Raw genomic sequence first — 20,258 nt, forward strand, 5'->3', positions numbered from 1 at the left:
TGACACTTGTTGATCGCCCAGCAGTGAAATCTGCAGCAATCTGCGGAAGGATCGCCCATCAGCCACGTTTGTAAGTAGGCTGTTTATGTTTTCTTATTGGCAACGTTACGTAGCGCTCTGTATGAAAATCACTGGCTGTGCTGTGTGCAGTCTGTGGCTAGTTTGCATTGTTGTCTGCCATTGTAGTGTTGGGCAGCTGGATGTCAACAGCGCGTAGCGTTGCGCAGTTGGAGGTGAGCCGCCAGCAGAGGTGGATGTGGGGAGAGAAATGGCAGAGTTTTGAAATTTGTAAGACTGGATGTAATGAACTGCTATGTATATTATGATTTTTCAACACTATTAAGGTAAATACATTGTTTGTTCTCTATTAAAATCTTTCATTTGCTAACTATGCCTATCAGTAGTTAGTGCCTTCCGTAGTTTGAATCTTTTATTTAGCTGACAGTAGTGGCACTCGCTGTATTGCAGTAGTTCGAGTAACCAAGATTTTTATGAGGTAAGTGATTTGTGAAACGTATAGGTTAATGTTAGTCAGGGCCATTCTTTTGTAGGGATTTTTGAAAGTCAGATTGCGTTGCGCTAAAAATATTGTATGTCAGTTTAAGCATAGTCATGTATAATTTTTGTAAGGGGACGTTTCACGTTGAACCATTCTCTTCATTCTTCGTTGGTCCCGTTGTTTAAGGACTTTTTCGGACGCGGGGTTGTCGGAGACTTGATTTTTTACCGGATTCTTGATATTGACGTTACACGCGTGAAATGGTCGTAAGAGAAAGTCTCCCACTTCAGCGCTACCTCGGAGATGCTGTGTCCCACCGCTCGTGCAACGACTATAACTCCACGTTCGATCTGGCTTAAATCTTGGTAACCTGCCATTGCAGCAGCAGTAACCGATGGAACAACTACGCCAGACACTTGTTGTCTTATATAGGCGGTGCAGACCGCAGCGCCTTATTCTGCCTGTCTACATATCCCCGTATTTGAATACGCGTGCCTATACCAATTTCTTTGGCCCTTCAGTGTAATATTCGGTAGCAAACCCGAAAAGACTCCAATGTCTTGATATTTTCGTTTGAAGCCAAGGCGACACTCAACATACATCGCTGACCTTTGAATGGTACAGTACAATATGGAGTAAACGGCAATGAGACATTACGAAAAAGAGATATCTAGATGTGGTATTCTGTTTCACTCTTTCCATGTAGAAAGGGCATTTAAAGTAAACCGTCACAGATTAGGTAAACGGTCTGTTGTTTCAAAAGTGATCGCCATAACTGTTCATAGATTTATCCCACTGTGAGAGGTGACAGTCACTGACCTCATGGAAAAATCTTTTCCATTTCCTGCGGAACCGTGATTATACCAAGGTCTGCTCCTCTCCGAAACAAATTGACAGTCGTGAATATTTTCCTCAAGGCTCAAAAAATTTGCAAATCCATTAGCACCAGTTTCCTATCAAAACTTCTGAGGCGTAGTCGAAACAACCCTTGCAAAAAGTTGGTGGGCATTGTCCTGTAACAGAAGGTTGCCGTCCGTCAACGATTCTGTTCTTTTAGACTTGACGATGCGCTCTAATTTTTACAAAGTGTTAATCAAAGTCGAAACGGCTAGGAATGCTGACGGCCGGCATCTTTCTGTCGCTGGATGGTGACCGCCCACATATTACCAAGGTTGTTTCGAGTACGGTGTAGAAGTTTTGCTTCGAAACTTTTACACATCCTCCACACTGTACCGATCTCTCGAAATGCGAATTTCGTATGTTTTGAGCCTGAACGAAGGCTTAGAACAGCAAACATTTTTCTGTCACACAGTAGGATAAATGAGTTATCACTTACGAGGTTCCTTTTGAAGTAAGGAACAGTGTACTGTTTCGGATTAAATAATTCTGCTTATTGGTCCATGTCTTTGTAGACAATTAACCTGCCGATGTTTCGACCGACTTGCTGCGGTCGTCTTCAGGACGGTTCTGCTATATATGGCGAATGTTTTCCGTTATATACTACCGTTTGCGGTTATCTGGTGTCACTGGAAAGTTTGAACAGGGTGTTGTGGAGGGGATGGTTGTATGGTTCGCAACTGCCTGCACTGCACTGCCTAAATTTGTGAAGAAATTTCTGATGATGTCCGTCTGCAGTACAGCATTGTAAGGTCGAGACCCATGAGATGTGGGAAAACCGGAACAGAAGAGAATCGAAGCATTTGAGATGTAGTGTTACAGATGAATATCGAAAATTAGGTGGACTGGTAAGGTAAGGAATGAAGAGGTTCCGAGCAGAATCGGAGAGGAAAGGAATATGTGAAAAACACTGATAAGGAGAAAGGACAGGTTGATAGGACTTAAGCGAATGACTTCCATTGTACCAGGGGAGCTGTAGAGGGCAAAAGTTGTGAAGGAAGACAGAGATACATACAGCAAATAATTGAGGACGTAGGTTGCAAGTGCTACTCTGAGATGAAGAATTTGGCACCGAAGAGGAATTTGTGGCAAACAACATCAAACCTGTTAGGCTATTGGAGAGTAACTCTAAGTAGGTGCTTAATAGAAGGTAACAACCGCTTCAAATTATCCAATGACATCTCAAATATGTGACGTTGGTAGCCACCAGATAATCTAAAGTGACAATATGTAAAGGAAGACATTCGTTACTGTACAGCAGTGAACCTCTCTGCAGAGGACCACCCAGAATTACTTTAACCAATTTAACACCGTCCATGGAAGCCTTCGAACCTGAAAAAGTTTGCTTAAATTTAATCTTTCTACCTAGTTTTCATGTAACTGCCCTTTATACTTCCAATCTTACGTCTGGTTGTTGAAGATTGCCGACGAAATTTGATACGATCCATTTGGAGACGGTGTAAGGGCTCTTAGCGGTGTATGTATTGCTGTCGAGTGAGCGAATTTAGGTATCTTTGGTTTGGTTTGGTTCTTTGGGGAAGGAGACCAGACAACGAGGTCATCGGTCTCATCAGATTAGGGAAGGAAGTCGGCCGTGCCCTTTCAAAGGAACCATCCCGGCATCTGCCTGGCGCGATTTAGGGAAATCACGGAAATCCTAAATCAGGATGGCCAGACGCGGGATTGAACCGTCATCCTCCCGAATGCGAGTCCAGTGTCTAGCCACTGCGCCACCTCGCTCGGTAGGTATCTTTCCATAAGGTAGTTAGGCGGATGCAGGCCTTTCACTGGAGTAGATCCTGTCTTCCAAGTGAAAGAGAGGATGGTGACATTTAATTAAAACGATTGGTAGTGTAGCAGAGCAGAGGATACATTTCGGTCGGCAAGAAACTTTTCCGATTGTATATGCGGAACATTTCGTCACGTTATGTAACTCGTGTGACGTACATCGCCAAGAGCGTGCGGATTCTTGTGCAGCTTCGCGTGACGCTGCGAAGCATCGAGAGCGGACGAAAAGAACGTTTCAGTACAACTGGTCCACGTCTCCTACAAGGTCTTTTGTTCGCAGCCTCGCAGCGAACTGCACCAACGGCGCGTTCCCACCTGCAGCGTTTTGATACGGCGCTAATACACCTCGCCGCTGCAGATACCCACCGCCGGCCCACGAGGAAGGGGGGGGGGGGGGCGGCACTCAGTTTGGTGGCTGGGCAGGGGTCCCGCGTCCCCGGAGCTCAGATGGGGGGCGCGGGCCGCAAGCTGGCTGTTGTGCGTGACAGCTTTAAAATTAGCCCGTGCGGCCGCCACAAAGGCCACGGCGGGCGGGGGTGGGGCCGGGGGCGCGCTGCGGCCTGAATACACTGGCTGCCGCCTCCCACCTCTTTCAGGCGGGCCGACGCGGCGCGGCGGCTTGAAAGAGCGTGCGTGGGCGGCGGCGGCGGCGGTGGCGGCGGTGGCTGGAAGGGCGACTCCGGCTGCAGCTCGCGGCCCTGAAAGGGCGCGCAGGGCCGGCGCCGGCCGCGGCCGCGGCTGCGGGGCCCGCATTCACCGCCCTGAAAGATAATCCCCGCCCAGATAAACGCGTTACCGCAATCACCTCGACCGCTGGAACTCGCCGCGCCGCGCTCTGCTGAGCTCTGATAAATTCTCTCTCCCTACTGTGATTAAAGAGCGGGACCTCGGCAGAGCGCTAGTGTGCCAGAGAGGAAGAGTAGAGCCTCATGCATTTCTAGTTACCCGTATATTCATCTGCTTGAAGAATTACGCGACGCGTAAATGGACCAGTGACGTCATCTCTTCTGAATTGCTCTAGTACCTGCTTCGGAAATAAACGGTCATCGTTCTGAAATTAATTGTTTAATAATTGTGAACAGCATATCGTTTCAGAAGAAAACTCTGTCTGTTTGTCGGTTTGTCTATCAAACTGGTAAGGCCCCTTTTTCTCAGAAACGGGGAAGGGTCTCAAGCTGATATTTCCCTCCCGCCGGAGGTATGAGTCCTCCCCCGGGCAAGGTGTTACCTCTCGTGGGCAAAATTATAGAGCAACTTTTTTTTAATTTATGGAGGTCAGATAGTAGTTAACAGATAGGTGTATTTATCATACAGAATATCAGATTTGCTGCAACTGTGAAAGTGAGGTCACACAACAAGGTGGGAAGTATTCTTCCCACTGCCCTTCCTTAGAGTTAAATGACAAAAATAACTTTTTCAATATATGTCACATTTATTTGATAAAGTTACTTCTCTTGTTACAATGAGTGTTCACAATTACTTGCCATGAAATTTTCTGAAACATGGGTCTATGTAAAGTGGTATTTGACAATATGTACAAACACAGAGAGTGCTGTTTTCCGCAGCTTTGGTACTACAATGACGGCACGTCCAGTAGATTTCTCCTAAAATGGGTTGATGCTCCCCTACAGCCACATGACGAAAATCTTCAGGTACTTTAACCCTTTTTGCCAGAAAGACATATTTTTGTCCACGACTTTTTTGGGATGAGAAGCCAGCGATCAGTTGTCTGGCTAGATGGATCCTGTATGTGAGCTGATCATGCTGTCAACTTTCTCTTTTACTAATTTTCCACAGGATAAAACTGTTCACTGCAGCAACATCCACCACGAAATAAAATATTCTGTGCCACCATTTTACAGAACGTCTGCCAATAGCATACCTTTCTCGTAATTGATCAAACTTATCGACACCACACATTATTCTGTTGCGTTCTGCCACAGCTTCAGGACAAGACATCTCTGTACTAGTACCATCCTTGTTTTTCCTTTTCACTGTGGCTGTTTCTCATGGGTCATAAATTGAGGACATGAAAGTGACTGGACGGTTATCCATCCATTTTACTGCAGAAATGGCTCCTTTTGTTTCAAACTGGAATTCTCCTCGTTCCAATTTTACGTACTCCTTCATAAATTTGGGTAAATCAAAAGTATTTACCTTATACAGTGTTATTACAAATGATTGAAGTGATTTCACAGCTCTACAATAACTTTATTATTTGAGATATTTTCACAATGCTTTGCACACAGTTACAAAAACTCAAAAAGTTTTTTTACGCATTCACAAATGTTCGATATGTGCCCCTTTAGTGATTCGGCAGACATCAAGCCGATAATCAAGTTCCTCCCACACTCGGCGCAGCATGTCCCCATCAATGAGTTCGAAAGCATCGTTGATGCGAGCTCGCAGCTCTGGCACATTTCTTGGTAGAGGAGATTTAAACACTGAATCTTTCACATAACCCCACAGAAAGAAATTGCATGGGGTTAAGTCGGGAGTGCATGGAGGCCATGACATGCATTGCTGATCATGATTTCCACCACGACCGATCCATCGGTTTTCCAATCTCCTGTTTAAGAAATGCCGAACATCATGATGGAAGTGCGGTGGAGCATCATCCTGTGGTACGTTTAGCTCCCTGTTTGCTTTATTCGTCGACTTCCGCGGGCTACGCGTGAAACTTGCCCGCACGCGTTCAACCGTTTCTTCGCTCACTGCAGGCCGACCCGTTGATTTCCCCTTACAGAGGCATCCAGAAGCTTTAAACGGCGCATACCATCGCCGAATTGAGTTAGCAGTTGGTGGATCTTTGTTGAACTTCGTCCTGAAGTGTCGTTGCATTGTTATGACTGACTGATGTGAGTGCATTTCAAGTACGACTTACGCTTTCTCGGCTCCTGTCGCCATTTTGTCTCACTGCGCTCTCGAGCGCTCTGGCGGCAGAAACCTGAAGTGCGGCTTCAGCCGAACAAAACTTTATGAGTTTTTCTACATATCTGTAGTGTGTCGTGACCATATGTCAATGAATAGAGCTACATTGAATTTATGAAATCGCTTCAATCTTTTGTAATAGCCCTGTACTATAGCTTTGAGGAAAAAATCACAAAATGTCACGCAAACAGCACTAAGGGCTCATCTACAGAGCAACACTCAGCTATACAATGCCGAAGGTACAGCAAAAACGGTGGGAACTTCGAGATTGGAAGTAGTACCCTATACCGTTCACTGGGTGGTAACACCGTACAGAGGTGGGAACTGTGAATCCCACGGGACTAGGAGCGAGTTCATTGTAGTGGGAAGCATGTTTCCCACGGCTCACGAAAGGGTTAAAAGTCCTCAGGCATAGATTAGTTTAAGTAGTATGTACACTCCTGGAAATGGAAAAAAGAACACATTGACACCGGTGTGTCAGACCCACCATACTTGCTCCGGACACTGCGAGAGGTCTGTACAAGCAATGATCACACGCACAGCACAGCGGACACACCAGGAACCGCGGTGTTGGCCGTCGAATGGCGCTAGCTGCGCAGCATTTGTGCACCGCCGCCGTCAGTGTCAACCAGTTTGCCGTGGCATACGGAGCTCCATCGCAGTCTTTAACACTGGTAGCATTCCGCGACAGCGTGGACGTGAACCGTATGTGACTTTGAGCGAGGGCGTATAGTGGGCATGCGGGAGGCCGGGTGGACGTACCGCCGAATTGCTCAACACGTGGGGCGTGAGGTCTCCACAGTACATGGATGTTGTCGCCAGTGGTCGGCGGAAGGTGCACGTTCCCGTCGACCTGGGACCGGACCGCAGCGACATACGGATGCACGCCAAGACCGTAGGATCCTACGCAGTGCCGTAGGGGACCGCACCGCCACTTCCCAGCAAATTAGGGACACTGTTGCTCCTGGGGTATCGGCGAGGACCATTCGCAACCGTCTCCATGAAGCTGGGCTACGGTCCCGCACACCGTTAGGCCGTCTTCCGCTCACGCCCCAACGTCGTGCAGCCCGCCTCCAGTGGTGTCGCGACAGGCGTGAATGGAGGGACGAATGGAGACGTGTCGTCTTCAGCGATGAGAGTCGCTTCTGCCTTGGTGCCAATGATGGTCGTGTGCATGCTTGGCGCCGTGCAGGTGAGCGCCACAATCAGGACTGCATACGACCGAGGCACACAGGGCCAACACCTGGCATCATGGTGTGGGGAGCGATCTCCTACACTGGCCGTACACCACTGGTGATCGTCGAGGGGACACTGAATAGTGCACGGTGCATCCAAACCGTCATCGAACCCATCGTTCTACCATTCCTAGACCGGCAAGGGAACTTGCTGTTCCAACAGGACAATGCACGTCCGCATGTATCCCGTGCCACCCAACGTGCTGTAGAAGGTGTAAGTCAACTACCCTGGCCAGCAAGATCTCCGGATCTGTCCCCCATTGAGCATGTTTGGGACTGGATGAAGCGTCGTCTCACGCGGTCTGCACGTCCAGCACGAACGCTGGTCCAACTGAGGCGCCAGGTGGAAATGGCATGGCAAGCCGTTCCACAGGACTACATCCAGCATCTCTACGATCGTCTCCATGGGAGAATAGCAGCCTGCATTGCTGCGAAAGGTGGATATACATTGTACTAGTGCCGACATTGTGCATGCTCTGTTGCCTGTGTCTATGTGCCTGTGGTTCTGTCAGTGTGATCATGTGATGTATCTGACCCCAGGAATGTTTCAATAAAGTTTCCCCTTCCTGGGACAATGAATTCACGGTGTTCTTATTTCAATTTCCAGGAGTGTAAGTCTAGGCACCGATGACCCCTGCAGTTTGGTCCCTTAAGAAATCACACATATTTGAACATTTGGGCTGATATTGAATTGACATACTAAGATCTACAGTCGCTTGGTGGTGTTCTAAGGCGATGCAATCAGAAGATATGGCCATTTATTTCATACTATCTCAATAATCGCAATAATTTGGTGCTCAAAGAAAACGTCCAAGACATTGCCGCTAATTGTGTTAAGAAGTCCGCCCCGATAGCTGAGTGATCACCTTGACGGATTGTCGTCCTACGGGCCCGGGTTCGGTTTCCGGCTGGCTCGGGTATTTTCTCCGCTCAGGGACTGGGTGTTTTGTTGTATACATCATCACTTCATCCCCATCCGGCGCGCAGGTCGCCCAATGTGGTGTCGAATGTAATAAGACCTCCACCAAGGCGGCCGGACCTGTCCCGTAAGGGGACTCCTGGCCGATGACGCCAAACGCTCATTTTATTCCCACTGTGTTAAGAAAAGAAACTTTAAGGTGGCCATTTTGAACCATGGTGGTGCTGGGCAACGTTTTTAAATAAGGTAACACTGCCATACACATTTCGCCTTGAGAAATGGAAGAATTAACATATTTTACAATTTTGAAGGGCATGCCATGACATCGCATTTACTAATAACTTCGCATCGAAACACGTATTTGAACGAAAATCGGTATACATATATAAACAGAAATGGGAAATGGATGTTTTTATTTCTCTACGACTGCCTTCAGTTATAATCATATCCCCTCATCAAGTCAGTTATTTCCACGTATCCCTTTACCTACCGATTCTGTTAGGCCACATTTCTTACAATTCCCGTTTAATTTCAGCAGCCTTTTGCTACATAATGTATGAAATCGTTTGTTTCCCTTGTGTTTCGGTTCTCACACAGTACGTAATTAGCTTTTATACAGGGTTTTAGGGTTAGGTCCTCGTGATCATCATGAATGGCCTGACCAGCTTAACACCAGTGGATTGTTTTTTATGGGGACGTCCACAGAATCTTGTTTATCTTACTGAACGCAGAAGTGAAGATTACTTCAGCTAGCTCATCGGAGAAATTTGTCGACCTGTGACACTGTACCATGTTTCACCGACCCCTAACACTTTGTGCGCTTCTGGTCCATACCTCAAATTGACAGACATTTCTTTCAAACAAATTTGTACACCGATGGTTAAATACGTTGGCGACATAATAGAAAAAAAACAATGTTCTGTTTAAATATTTCGAATTTGTTGCTGTAACTGCGTGGAAAATATTCAAATAAACGAAGTTCATAGCTCCATAGAAAGAGTAGAGTTTCTTACATTTACCGATGGAAAGAAATGTTCCCTTCAGTTACTGTCTTGTAAACTGGAGAGAAAATACGGTATGGCACGTCCGAGGATGGAAGAACCACCAACCAGATAGATCACATCCTGGTGGACCAGCGCTATTGTCAAGAGCCATGGATGTCAGGTCGTATAGAGGAGCCGACTGCGCGTCAGACCACTTCCTCATTGTGTGCAGGCTTAAACTCATGTTCACCTACATGCATAAGATGAAGGGGACACTGGAACCTGCTTTGATTGTTGAGAAACTACGAGAAGATGCCACTAAAGAACAATATGCTATAGAAATAAATAACAGTTTTGAGGTCCTGGAGACCCTGGAACCAAGAGACAACGTGGAGGAAAGGTGGAAAGAAATAAAGTCCATGGTACTAAGTGTGTCGGAGGATATATTGGGAAGAAAGAAGATAATGAAGAAGAGGAAATGGTTCAACGAGACATGCCACAAGGCTACAGAAAAGAGAAGGAAGATGAGGGAGAAGTGGCTAGCTGGCAGGACGAGTGAACCGAAAAGGGAACGTTTTATCAACAATCAGAAGCGAGACAAAGCGAATCCTAAGAGCAGAGAAGACAATACATTAAACCAGTTTGCTAGAGCAAGTTGAGGCAGAGAACCAAAGCAAGAACTCAACGCAATTCTTCCAATACATAAAAAGTCGGAGATGTGTATTTCAGAGCCAAACTCCTTTCATTAGAGATATAAACGGCAACTTGATAGATGACGGGGAAAGAATTGTAGAAAGATAGAAAGAATACTTCTCAGAACTGTTGAATCGCCCAGACCAAGATGAGATATTGCCTCCAATCACTACGGAGTAAAGGAAAGATGAAGAAGAATGGGAAGTTAGTGAAGAAGACATGAAGATCGCAATCAAAGGACTCAGAAGCAACAAAGCCCCAGGGGAGGACAGAATAACATCAGAATTAATCAATGAGGGAGGTGAGAGCCTACACTTATATAAACTGATCCAGTTGATATGGGAGAAGGAGACACTGCCAGAAGAATAGGGATTGGCTATAATATGCTCAATATGCAAGAAGGCAAGCAAAATGGAATGTGGTAACTACAGAGGAATCATCTTGTTGAATGTAACGTAAAACGTGCTGTCCATCATTATCCTCAGAAAATCGCAACCATTCATAGAGAACAACATACAGGAGTACCAACCTGGCTTTTGACCAAACCGATCGACAATACATCACATTTCCGCACTAAGGTAATTGTTTAAAAAACACTGGGAATATGATAAAGATATCTACAGCATTTTCGTCGATTTTCAACGTGCATATGATAACATCAACAGAAATAGTCTATACAATGCAATGCGTGACTTCAGAATCCATGAGAAGCTAGTGAGAACGGTGCAAGCTTGCATGGAAGGGTCAAAGATAGCAGTACGTTTCCGAGGAGCCACATCAGAAACATTCGAGATTGAGACAGGCCTCAGACAAGGGGATGCTGTCTCATGTGTTCTGTTCAATGTCATCAGAGAGAAAGTAAAAACAGAGTGTAGGCAACAGGAGCGGGCTGGAGTGGAGATGGACGGTAACTTCAGTTGTCTCGCATATGCAAATGATATAGTACTACTAAGTGAATCAAAGCACGAGTTGAAAGAAATGAATCAGAACAGAAAATGGAAAATTATGCACAGAAGGTAGCGCTCAAAGTGAATCGGGAGTCCATGCAATTAGGGAGAGGGCAAGAATTTCTTGAGATAGATGTCAAGAGGTTCAAGAGTGTACACGACTTCAAATACTTGGGATCTTGGTTTACCATTGAGAACAATATAAAAATGGACATCAAGGCAAGAATAGCAGTGAGAACGATATGCATCCATTCTCTCAGAAAGACGCTCGGCTCTAAATCGATCTCCGTGTACAGTGAAATGAAAATCTACAACACAGTGATATGCTCAGCAGTAATGTAAGGTTCAGAAACATGGAGCATGACTAAGCGAGAAAGTGAAAAACTATTAACATTTGAAAGAAGAATAATGAGGAAGATATGGGGACCTTTAGATAACGGAGCATGGAGGTGGAGGAAAAACGAGGAAATCTACCTTCTGATGCGACAACCAACCATCCTACAGAAGATAAAGAGCAAAAGAGTACAATGTGTGCGCCATGTAGCCCGTATGCCATATAGGCGAAGATGGCACTAGTGGGGAAACCAAACACCAAACGCCCCATTGGACGACCAAGGCAGCGCTGGATAGACAACCTGCCGAAGGACCTAACAGCCCTGGGAATTGAAGACACCTGGTGGAACTGGGCTCAAAACAGGAAGGAATGGATGCAGTTTGTGGAAGCAGCGCGTGGTCTGCAGGGTCTATGATCGCTGAATATCTATCTATCTATCTGTCTAAGATTGATACACGGAATCAGGAGATACCCCTCTGGGAACGGGTCGCCGGAAGAAAATGCCACACAGCCTTTACCCTCGGCATATTGTAGACAGCTTCGCAAATTAACACACAGTTGCATTATCAGAACGTATCCTTGCCTACCAAGTAATGTCAACGACAATCTCGTCTACCAAGTACACCGCAATCGACTGTGTCAGTAGTCTGACTGCAGACAAGCGTGCAATAGAGAACTCGACTGCAGAGATAGCTACCGACTTACCATGGAATTGTTCCAAGAAATCCTAATGCACTATGATCCTAAAAACAGGTTCAACCATTACCATATCTGAAACACACTGTATGAACTTTGGGCGTTCAAGAATTATTGGTATTAGAATTCTTGTGTCGCAGAACAAACAAATACAATCTAATTATAGATATTCCGCGTCAATGTTTATACACTTTTGCAATAATTCTGGCAGCTTCCATGTTTATCCTGAAAACAGGTTCAAGCATTACCATATCTGAAACACACTGTATGAACTTTGGGCGTTCAAGAATTATTGGTATTCGAATTTTTGTGTCACAGAACGAACAAATACAATCTTATTATAGATATTCCGCTTCAAAGTTTATCCAATAATTCTGGCAGCTTCCATATTGCGTAGCAAACCATTGTTTCAGATACCCCGTCGCCACCGGCGGACAACAGCGGTAAATTCGTCATTGGTGGTGAACATCTCACCCCGTATGACCTCATTCATTTCGTCGAATAGAGCAGAGTCACTAGGAGCCAGATCTGACGAATATGGAGCACGAGGCAGCACAAAAAAACCGTAGTTATTGCAGATTGTGTGCGTGTCACCACGCATTGTCGTGTTGAATCAGAATGCCATGGTCCCGTTTCCCATGGCAGCGTTGTTGAATGCATTGGCGGAGTTGGTGCAGTGAATTGCAGTACCTATGAATGTGGAGGGTTGTATTGGGAGGGAGACAATTCACCAGAGGTATCCCTGCCTAATCCCAGGACACAGACGCCAATGGATTCTGCATTAATAGTCACGGCCGTTACTTCTTCGGATGAGGACTCCCACTACGCTTCCCCTCCATAGATTAGCATTTTTCTCCTAGAGTCTCGTGGAAGAAGCTTGAGTCATAGAAGGTGTCCAGACGCTCAAAAAAGTCTGCTGGATCAACACTGTACTGTTGCACCAACTGCTGGCATATCTCCACACGCTTCTGTTTCAGCGCAGTGGTGAGCGATTGGGACACCCATTGAGCACACGCCTTATACATCCTCAAATCCTGATAGATGATGTATGGAAGTTTCGCCCTTGATAGACCTGTTGCCTTCTCTTTTTCATCAAATTGATTCGGCTGTGCGCCATTATCAGGACACTGACACGCTGGGAATTGTTTAGTTTGCTTGTAGTTGCTGGACGCCAAGAGTTTTTGAGTTTATCTACGCAGTACCTGCCGTTTCTGAACCCTGATACTCAATGAAACACGGATCTGCATCTCGGTGCTGTTTCCCCACATCTTGTGGATGTGTGAAGCAGTCACTCATTCCCTCCAAAGAAACCTCACCCATGCTTGTGTGCTTCCATGTTGTCTTGTCGATGTCCACCAGTGTTCTCACATGCCGGAGCAGATGCTGTTGCAATGCGCCATCTATTGAAGCAGCAACACCGTCTTGTAGCGGAGAGAATATTGTAGTCTGTCTTCACGCATACATCGACACACATTTTACATTGCTACTTTGCAAGAATTATAGGGGGTGGGGGTTGGGGAGTACTAATCAATAATTAACGAACTAAATATCCGGTGATATTATCTATCGATTGACTTTACGATTGTGACAGAAGGTTAAAAAAGCTTCCCGTACACGAAAATTGCTGGCAATATTGATGTCATGTAATAGACGCAGTTAGGCCTACCATATCGTGTACGGAATCGTGACATGCCCACCGATATCGATTTCAGTTTCTGCCTTACGAAAACCGCTGCTCGTGCCCTTTCACACAAACGCAGCCATCGATGGTGGTCAGCTGAGAGGCCAGAGACAGGCCAGCGCTGCAAACACGAAGGCTGATGGTAACACGATTTGCGACTGGGTCGCGCGTGACGTGGGTCGCCAATGGAGGCACCCATCGCCCCACGTCCGCAGACATACCGCGAGGCAGCAACTGGTCCGCAGTGTAATACAGTACCGTCTGCGATTGACGACTTACGTAACCAGCAGATGTATTTACAGTGACATGTCTTCAGTGCAGTAGAGCATCAGAAATCGTGGAAGAAGTTTTCAACGGAATAATCATGTTGTCCACATAGGCAGTGTGTTGTTGAGATCTGACTTGCTTTTTTTATTGAAGCTTCTAGTTTTTTAATTACAACGCAAATACTGAACTAGATTTAAGAATCTACTTGGGTCGTTCGATAAGTAATGTCACATTTTTTTCTGAGAACATATATATTGATAAAAGTCAGAATTTGGTGACAATATACATCGACATGTCTCGTCCATGTCCTATTTATCTACGTTCTATGGCCGTACGCCAATTTTGTGGAAGAGCATGTATTCCCTGCTGGTAAAAGCTCTTGTCGTGTAGGGGTAGCCATGTTTTCACTGCATGACTGACACTCTCGTCATCTTCGAAGTAGAGAATCTTTAAGTGGCCCAAAGAGATGGATGTCCGAGGGTGCCATGTCTGGACTGTAGGGTGGATGAGGCAATCATGTTCAACCGAATTTTACGGTGTGTTCCCGGGTTGTCATACTTGTGTGTGTGCGTGCATTATCGTGTTGGAGCCAGATTTCTGCTGGATCGAACACGTCGGAAACGGTTCTTGACTTTATTCAGAGTCTTCACGTTTGCCTATGAATTGATGGTTGACCCTCTTGGCATCACATCCACGAGAATGACAGAAGACTGTCATCAAGACTGTTCTGGTAGAGGGGATTGTCTTGCATTTCTTCTTCTGTGGTGAATGAGGATGATGCCACTCCATGGACTGCTGGACTGCCATTTTGTTTCCAGCGCAAAGTGGTGCACCCATCTTTCGTTCCCGTGACTGAAAGGCCTCTTCGTCGCTCTCAAAGCGCTCCAACAATTCAGATGAAATGGCCTTTCTTTGAAACTTGTGGTCCGCTGTGAGCATTCTTGGAGCCCACCGTAATCACCTCTTTGAGTATCCAAGAGTCTCGATCACTGCAGACGCACTTTCAATGCTGACCGACAACTGTACAGCCAACTGTCGAGATGCGATTCACCGGTCGGCCCTAATAATGGCATCCGCACGATTCAACATGTGTGGAGCAGTGGCTGTGACAGGACGTCCCGAGAGTGCCTGATAATGGAGCCCTGTTTCTGCATTTCTTGTGGTTGTAACTTTCTTTACCAATCGCCCAACTGCTCTCCTATCAACTACGGCAGCGCCATACACTGCACATAAGCTTTTATGAATGTTCACCACGGTTTCTTTTTCTGCACACAAGAATTCAGAAACAGGACGCTGCTTGTAACGTGAGTCGTATGTGGACGTTATTTTGACGCTGTACTACGGCTCTGCCATCTTCCAGAACGGTTTGAAACTCTACCGGCGCACAGAACAAACATAAAATGTGAATCACGAACAAGGACTTTTTTCTATGTGTATTAATGGCTTTTTGGAAAAACGTGGGGCATTACTTATTGAACGACCCTCGTACATTTAAGAAGATAAAGTTAGTCATTTATGTACGGTCTGTGCTCATCCTTAACGTAATTTTATTCATTACTGCAAAAAGTATACAGATATGGGTATCAAAGAAGGCCAGGTTTTGCCGTCGTTATTTCCGCTTCGCGAACGCCTTTCCTACAGGAGAAAATGGGATGTAGCTACACCCGGCGAACGGTGTTGCGGTAGGTGTAATAGGTGGCCTTGTCGCATTACATTTCTTGAAAAAATTCACCGCAGGCATAATGAGCAAACCAGAAGTAGCTGGATAGCAGCGACTGTGAAAGAAAGTGTTTATGGTGCGCTCCCCAATTGCTAAAATCTGCACGAAAAACGGAAGGAAGACGTTTATTAATACTTTTATATTAAAAAAGTCGTGTCTGACCGTGATTAGCTGTGATTACAAGAACTACCTGGCCCAGTTATGGGTTTTCACCGGTTGAAAAACTTTGCTTCAAGTTAGACAATTGTGAACAATCTTGGTAATGCCACTGTATTATTCTTATAGCAAGAGAGGTGAAGAATTTGCTTAAGTGCTCATTGACACATCATCATCATCTAAACTGTAATTAATAAAGCATGCTACGAACTTTTTCTAATTGTAATACAGGTAAACGAGAGAAAGACTTAATTCAGCTCGTTCTGTAGTCATATATGTTTTGTGCAGTTGACCGTAATTTAAACCTACAGTGAGTTATTTTTTAGTTTCAGAACCCACTTCAATATTTCTAAACCTTACGCTCAAATGTAAAGACGATAATGCATTGAACAACTGAATTAGCTCTATTATTTTCTTAAAGTTAAAGAGTTGTTGTATTATGCAGATCTGATAATTCACCTTACTAGATGACTTCAGTAAAATTCGTTTACATAAAGACGTCTTCTTAAACGCGTAACAGTATGATTCCTTTAATTAAATGACATGTGTTAGTTTTAACCGATGTGAGAAGTGACTTAAAATACTCAAACGATAGTCGAAACATATCTTGTCAGTTTTATTCTTGTTCGCAAAAGCATATTTTAACTTTTCTAAATATTAACATTAATGACTGTTCCAAGTTGAATGAGTAGGTATAACTATTCGAAATTAGTGCCTTCAAAACTTGGGAACTGTGTATGGTAAGCAGAAGCGTTAAACCTCAAGTAGAATTCCTCAGAGTGAGTTTCGTCACAGTGCCTGTTCCAATGGGGGCCGTTACTACGTTCAACGGAAAATCAAAATTAAGGTGAGCAGAAAAGTGCGTCGACTGCTCTGTTGTTAAATCCATCGACTTAATGGTTTGCCTATTTCACCATTCATAAGAAATTCGATAGCGAATTTAAATTTGAGTTACGAAAACTCGCGGTCATGATTAGTGAAATAGTGAATAGCAGTTAAGTATAACGCTCAAAGTAGTGGTCGAACTATATATATTGTTGTTGTTTATGTTCGAGTGTAGCACTTAGAGGCTACGTCAAGCAGATAAAGTCGCAACGAGGTCGAGTTACTCGACATATGCGAACTGACTTTCGAAGAAACTAACGTCAAGAGGACACTAAGGTTGTTTATGGGAAAGAGAGGGATAGAGTCGTTATAAATTCCAGGATAAGTCGGTTTGCATCCTTGGAGTCGAGGACGCTAAAGCATGCTTGTTCAACGGGAATCTATTCAGATTCCAATTCGGGTCGTGGAATAAAATATCGTCTCCGTTATTTGGTTGGGAAGCATACTTAAAAATGATTCAAATGTCTCTGAGCACTATGGGACTTAACATCTGAGGTCATCAGTCCCCTAGACTTAGAACTACTTAAACCTAACTAACGTAAGGACATCACACACATCCATGGCCGAGGCAGGATTCGAACCTGCGACCGTAGCAGCCGCCTGGTTCCGGACTGAAGCGCCTAGAACAGTTCGGCCACCGCGGCCGGCAGTATACTTCCTGATAATCTAATTTTGCTCAATACTCCGACTTAATTTACAAAGCTCTCTGCAGCGATCTGTGGATTGAGTGTGTGTGGCGCTGTTTCCGGAGAATCATTACCATGAAGGTATGTTCTGGCACCGAGTATCCCCTTGCGTGAGTCTCTCTCTCTCTCTTTCTTTGTCTCTCTCTCTCTCCCTCCCATCACCACAACGTAAATAATTCCACTGCTCTACACGAGAGAAGAATGCCTTCGGAAGTTGACACCTGAACATTTTCTTAGCGTTCTCTCAGCCAACAACAACGTACAGCTGTCGCTTATATATCCGTCTCGAGAGGTTTCTCAATCGTGCTGATATTCAAGATTTGTCGTTAACTTTGTCGTCTTATTTTCTTATTAACTTTACGACATAACTAGTTTCAGTGCAGGTACATCATCTTCAGAGCGACGAGTATCGTTACTGTGCAACAAAATTCTTGGATCACTCTTTCGAAGCCCCGTAACTACCTTCCACTGCGACGCATAATTTTGAAATTTGGGTCGAAGTTGCGTACAGTCTTCCTCGTAACAGTCCCTGTGACCCACATGTCACCTCATCCTTTGACGCTTCGGCGATGGTAGTCAGAACCGCGAAGCCCAGCTTTGAAATGAAGCGGCTTCATTATGAGTAGTCGTGGAAAACGTTCCTGAGGCACAACCGCTGAAGACCGGCACGTATAGCCCTCATGAGTGGCATAAAAGGCGTCATTGAAACTACCTCTTTCCCTCCTGAGTCGATTTCCATACATTTAGCACCCGAAAACGACAATTTGCAATGGCATGAGCATAGGAAGACGTTCTTGACAGCTTTTGACACTGGTGACATCGTGGAAAGTTTCTACCATTCTCTAAGGACGTTGTGAGGCTTCATCCCTATTAAACGAAATCACACCCCTTTAAAGTGCAGCGCGTCCGCAGTATTTGCTCTCTTGTACAGGTTAGCGCCACTAGGGACACTTCAGAGCCATTTGTGGAAATCTGAAATTGATCCGAAGCAGGTGAGGGTGCTTATGCTTTTCCAGCCCTGCTGGAAAGAGGAGATTATAGTTCAGCGTATCTTCGAGAGCGAGATCAGTAGAGACGAGACAGAAGCTGAGAATATGGGAGGATGGGCGAGGAAATAGGCTGTGCCCTATTTAAACGAACCATTCCGGCATTTGGCTGGAGTGATTTAGGGAAATCACGGAAAACCTAAATCTGGATGACAGCACGAGGATCTGAACCGACGTCCTCCCGCATGCTAGTCGGGTGTGCTAACCACAGCGCAACCTCGTTCGGTATCAGCCCTCGTTCTTTTCGTCTCTCTGTAACGTGATCATGGAGGGGTGTGACGTTGACAAGTGCGTGAATAAAATTACAAAGGTTTCCCCTAAGAAACCCCAACTTGGTTGTTCCCCTAAGAAACCCCAACTCGGTAAAACCCTCAGTGGCACTCATTTTAAAAGTGAACGTGTGCACAGATAACCTGTAAAGTAGTTCAAGGCACCTGCAGATAGACATTACTTGATAACAATGCGATGCCAGTTGCCTACCTACTGGCGCCTAAGTCTATTTTACAGGTTGCCTATGTAAACGTTAACTTTTAAAATTGTACCACAGTTGAAAAAGACAAAAATAAATATACTGTATACCTAGCATCCTGTAGGTTGACAATAAGTCACAAAAGATTGCAAATATTTTAACAAAACTAAAAAGTAAAAATAGGGTTCACTGCATCTAATATACTACAACAGAACTAAACAATATAAAATTAAATCAATAACAGCCCTCGGTCGCAAAAATGAAGTATATTTGACCTAGGTTTCGGCCATTTAGAAGTAAACGGTTATTGCTTCAATTTTACGTTGTAGTGGTCACTGACAACGCAGCCATGTTTAAAACTTTAAATAATATAAAGTGTAGTCATAGCCCATACTCAGACTATGTAATAGCCAAAGTAACATGTAAGGAATGCTCAGTGTTCTACATAGGAGAAAGAGGCCAAAATTTCAACACTAAGTACACAGAGCACATTCACGTGTACACACACAATGGACACATAACATACATCAACAGCGACACACATACATAATACAGAACACCCATTTAGAAAAGCGGAGCAAAGTGTCAAAGTACTCCACCTGGTAAATAAAGGGCGTAAAATGTATCTGTTAGAACTGGAGATATATCCATATTACAGAAAATATGAAGACAGAATCTTAAAGGAAAAACTTGAAAGTGCGAGACTCTGCACAAATGGAACCTAAGAAAACTGTAAGTACAAGTTCTAGCAAATTTCGCCACTAACTACATATAACTACATACCAACTAGGAATTGTGCATTTTTTATATGTCGAAGTAAAGCCAACAGAGCAAAGCACGATCTCACACATCAAAAACGTTATTTAAAAATGGCGCAGTACACGGAGAATAGTTTTTTTTATTAACAAAACCACTAATTTTACAACCGCAGGCTTTCACAAATCATTTGCAATGGATCACATCAGATTAAAATTCTCAATTAATGGCAGCTCCTAGAGAGCGTTTGCCAATCTGGGATATCTTAGAGAGGTTCTTCGCCGTTTTATTCAAGCATGTGCCAATGTCGTTCTCCTCCTTTAACGCACAGAAGGACGCAAAACAAGACTGTTGTAAAAGCCCAAGCATCCATTCCTGCTTCGGATCACGTTTCAATTTCGTCGAAAGTTTTTGAAAGGTAACTAGCTCTTCCGACTAGTATACGAAAACCAAAACTGCGGTCGCGGTGCATTCCAAAGGGATGAGATCACATTTAATGGAGATGCAGATCCAAAAAGTCCATAGGGAAGTGTTGGTACGTCAGAGTGTGTCAGCAGTGTGAAAGATCGTTAACAACGTCGTCCGTTTGCACATCGCACTGGAACTGTCGTTTATGACGGTTAAATCTGTGGGAATCAACGCAGCAGCGAAAGAGATGGTTTCATTGACA

The 20,258-nt window shown here is 44.8% G+C and overlaps 1 protein-coding gene across 1 annotated transcript; it reads left to right on the forward strand.

The window, feature by feature from the left end:
* The first annotated feature begins 9,422 nt into the window (after positions 1–9,422).
* On the forward strand, positions 9,423–9,911 carry LOC126482182 (uncharacterized). Its single transcript, XM_050106160.1, has one exon. It carries the CDS (start codon positions 9,423–9,425, stop codon positions 9,909–9,911), a length of 489 nt encoding a protein of 162 aa, XP_049962117.1.
* Positions 9,912–20,258: the final 10,347 nt, after the last annotated feature.

Source organism: Schistocerca serialis, chromosome 5 (genome assembly GCF_023864345.2).
Source record: "Schistocerca serialis cubense isolate TAMUIC-IGC-003099 chromosome 5, iqSchSeri2.2, whole genome shotgun sequence".
Lineage (NCBI taxonomy): Eukaryota > Metazoa > Arthropoda > Insecta > Orthoptera > Acrididae > Schistocerca > Schistocerca serialis.

Bases quoted from the DNA above. Each gene is read 5' to 3' on its own strand.
- LOC126482182 (XM_050106160.1), top strand. From the start codon at position 9,423: ATGGATGTCAGGTCGTATAGAGGAGCCGACTGCGCGTCAGACCACTTC.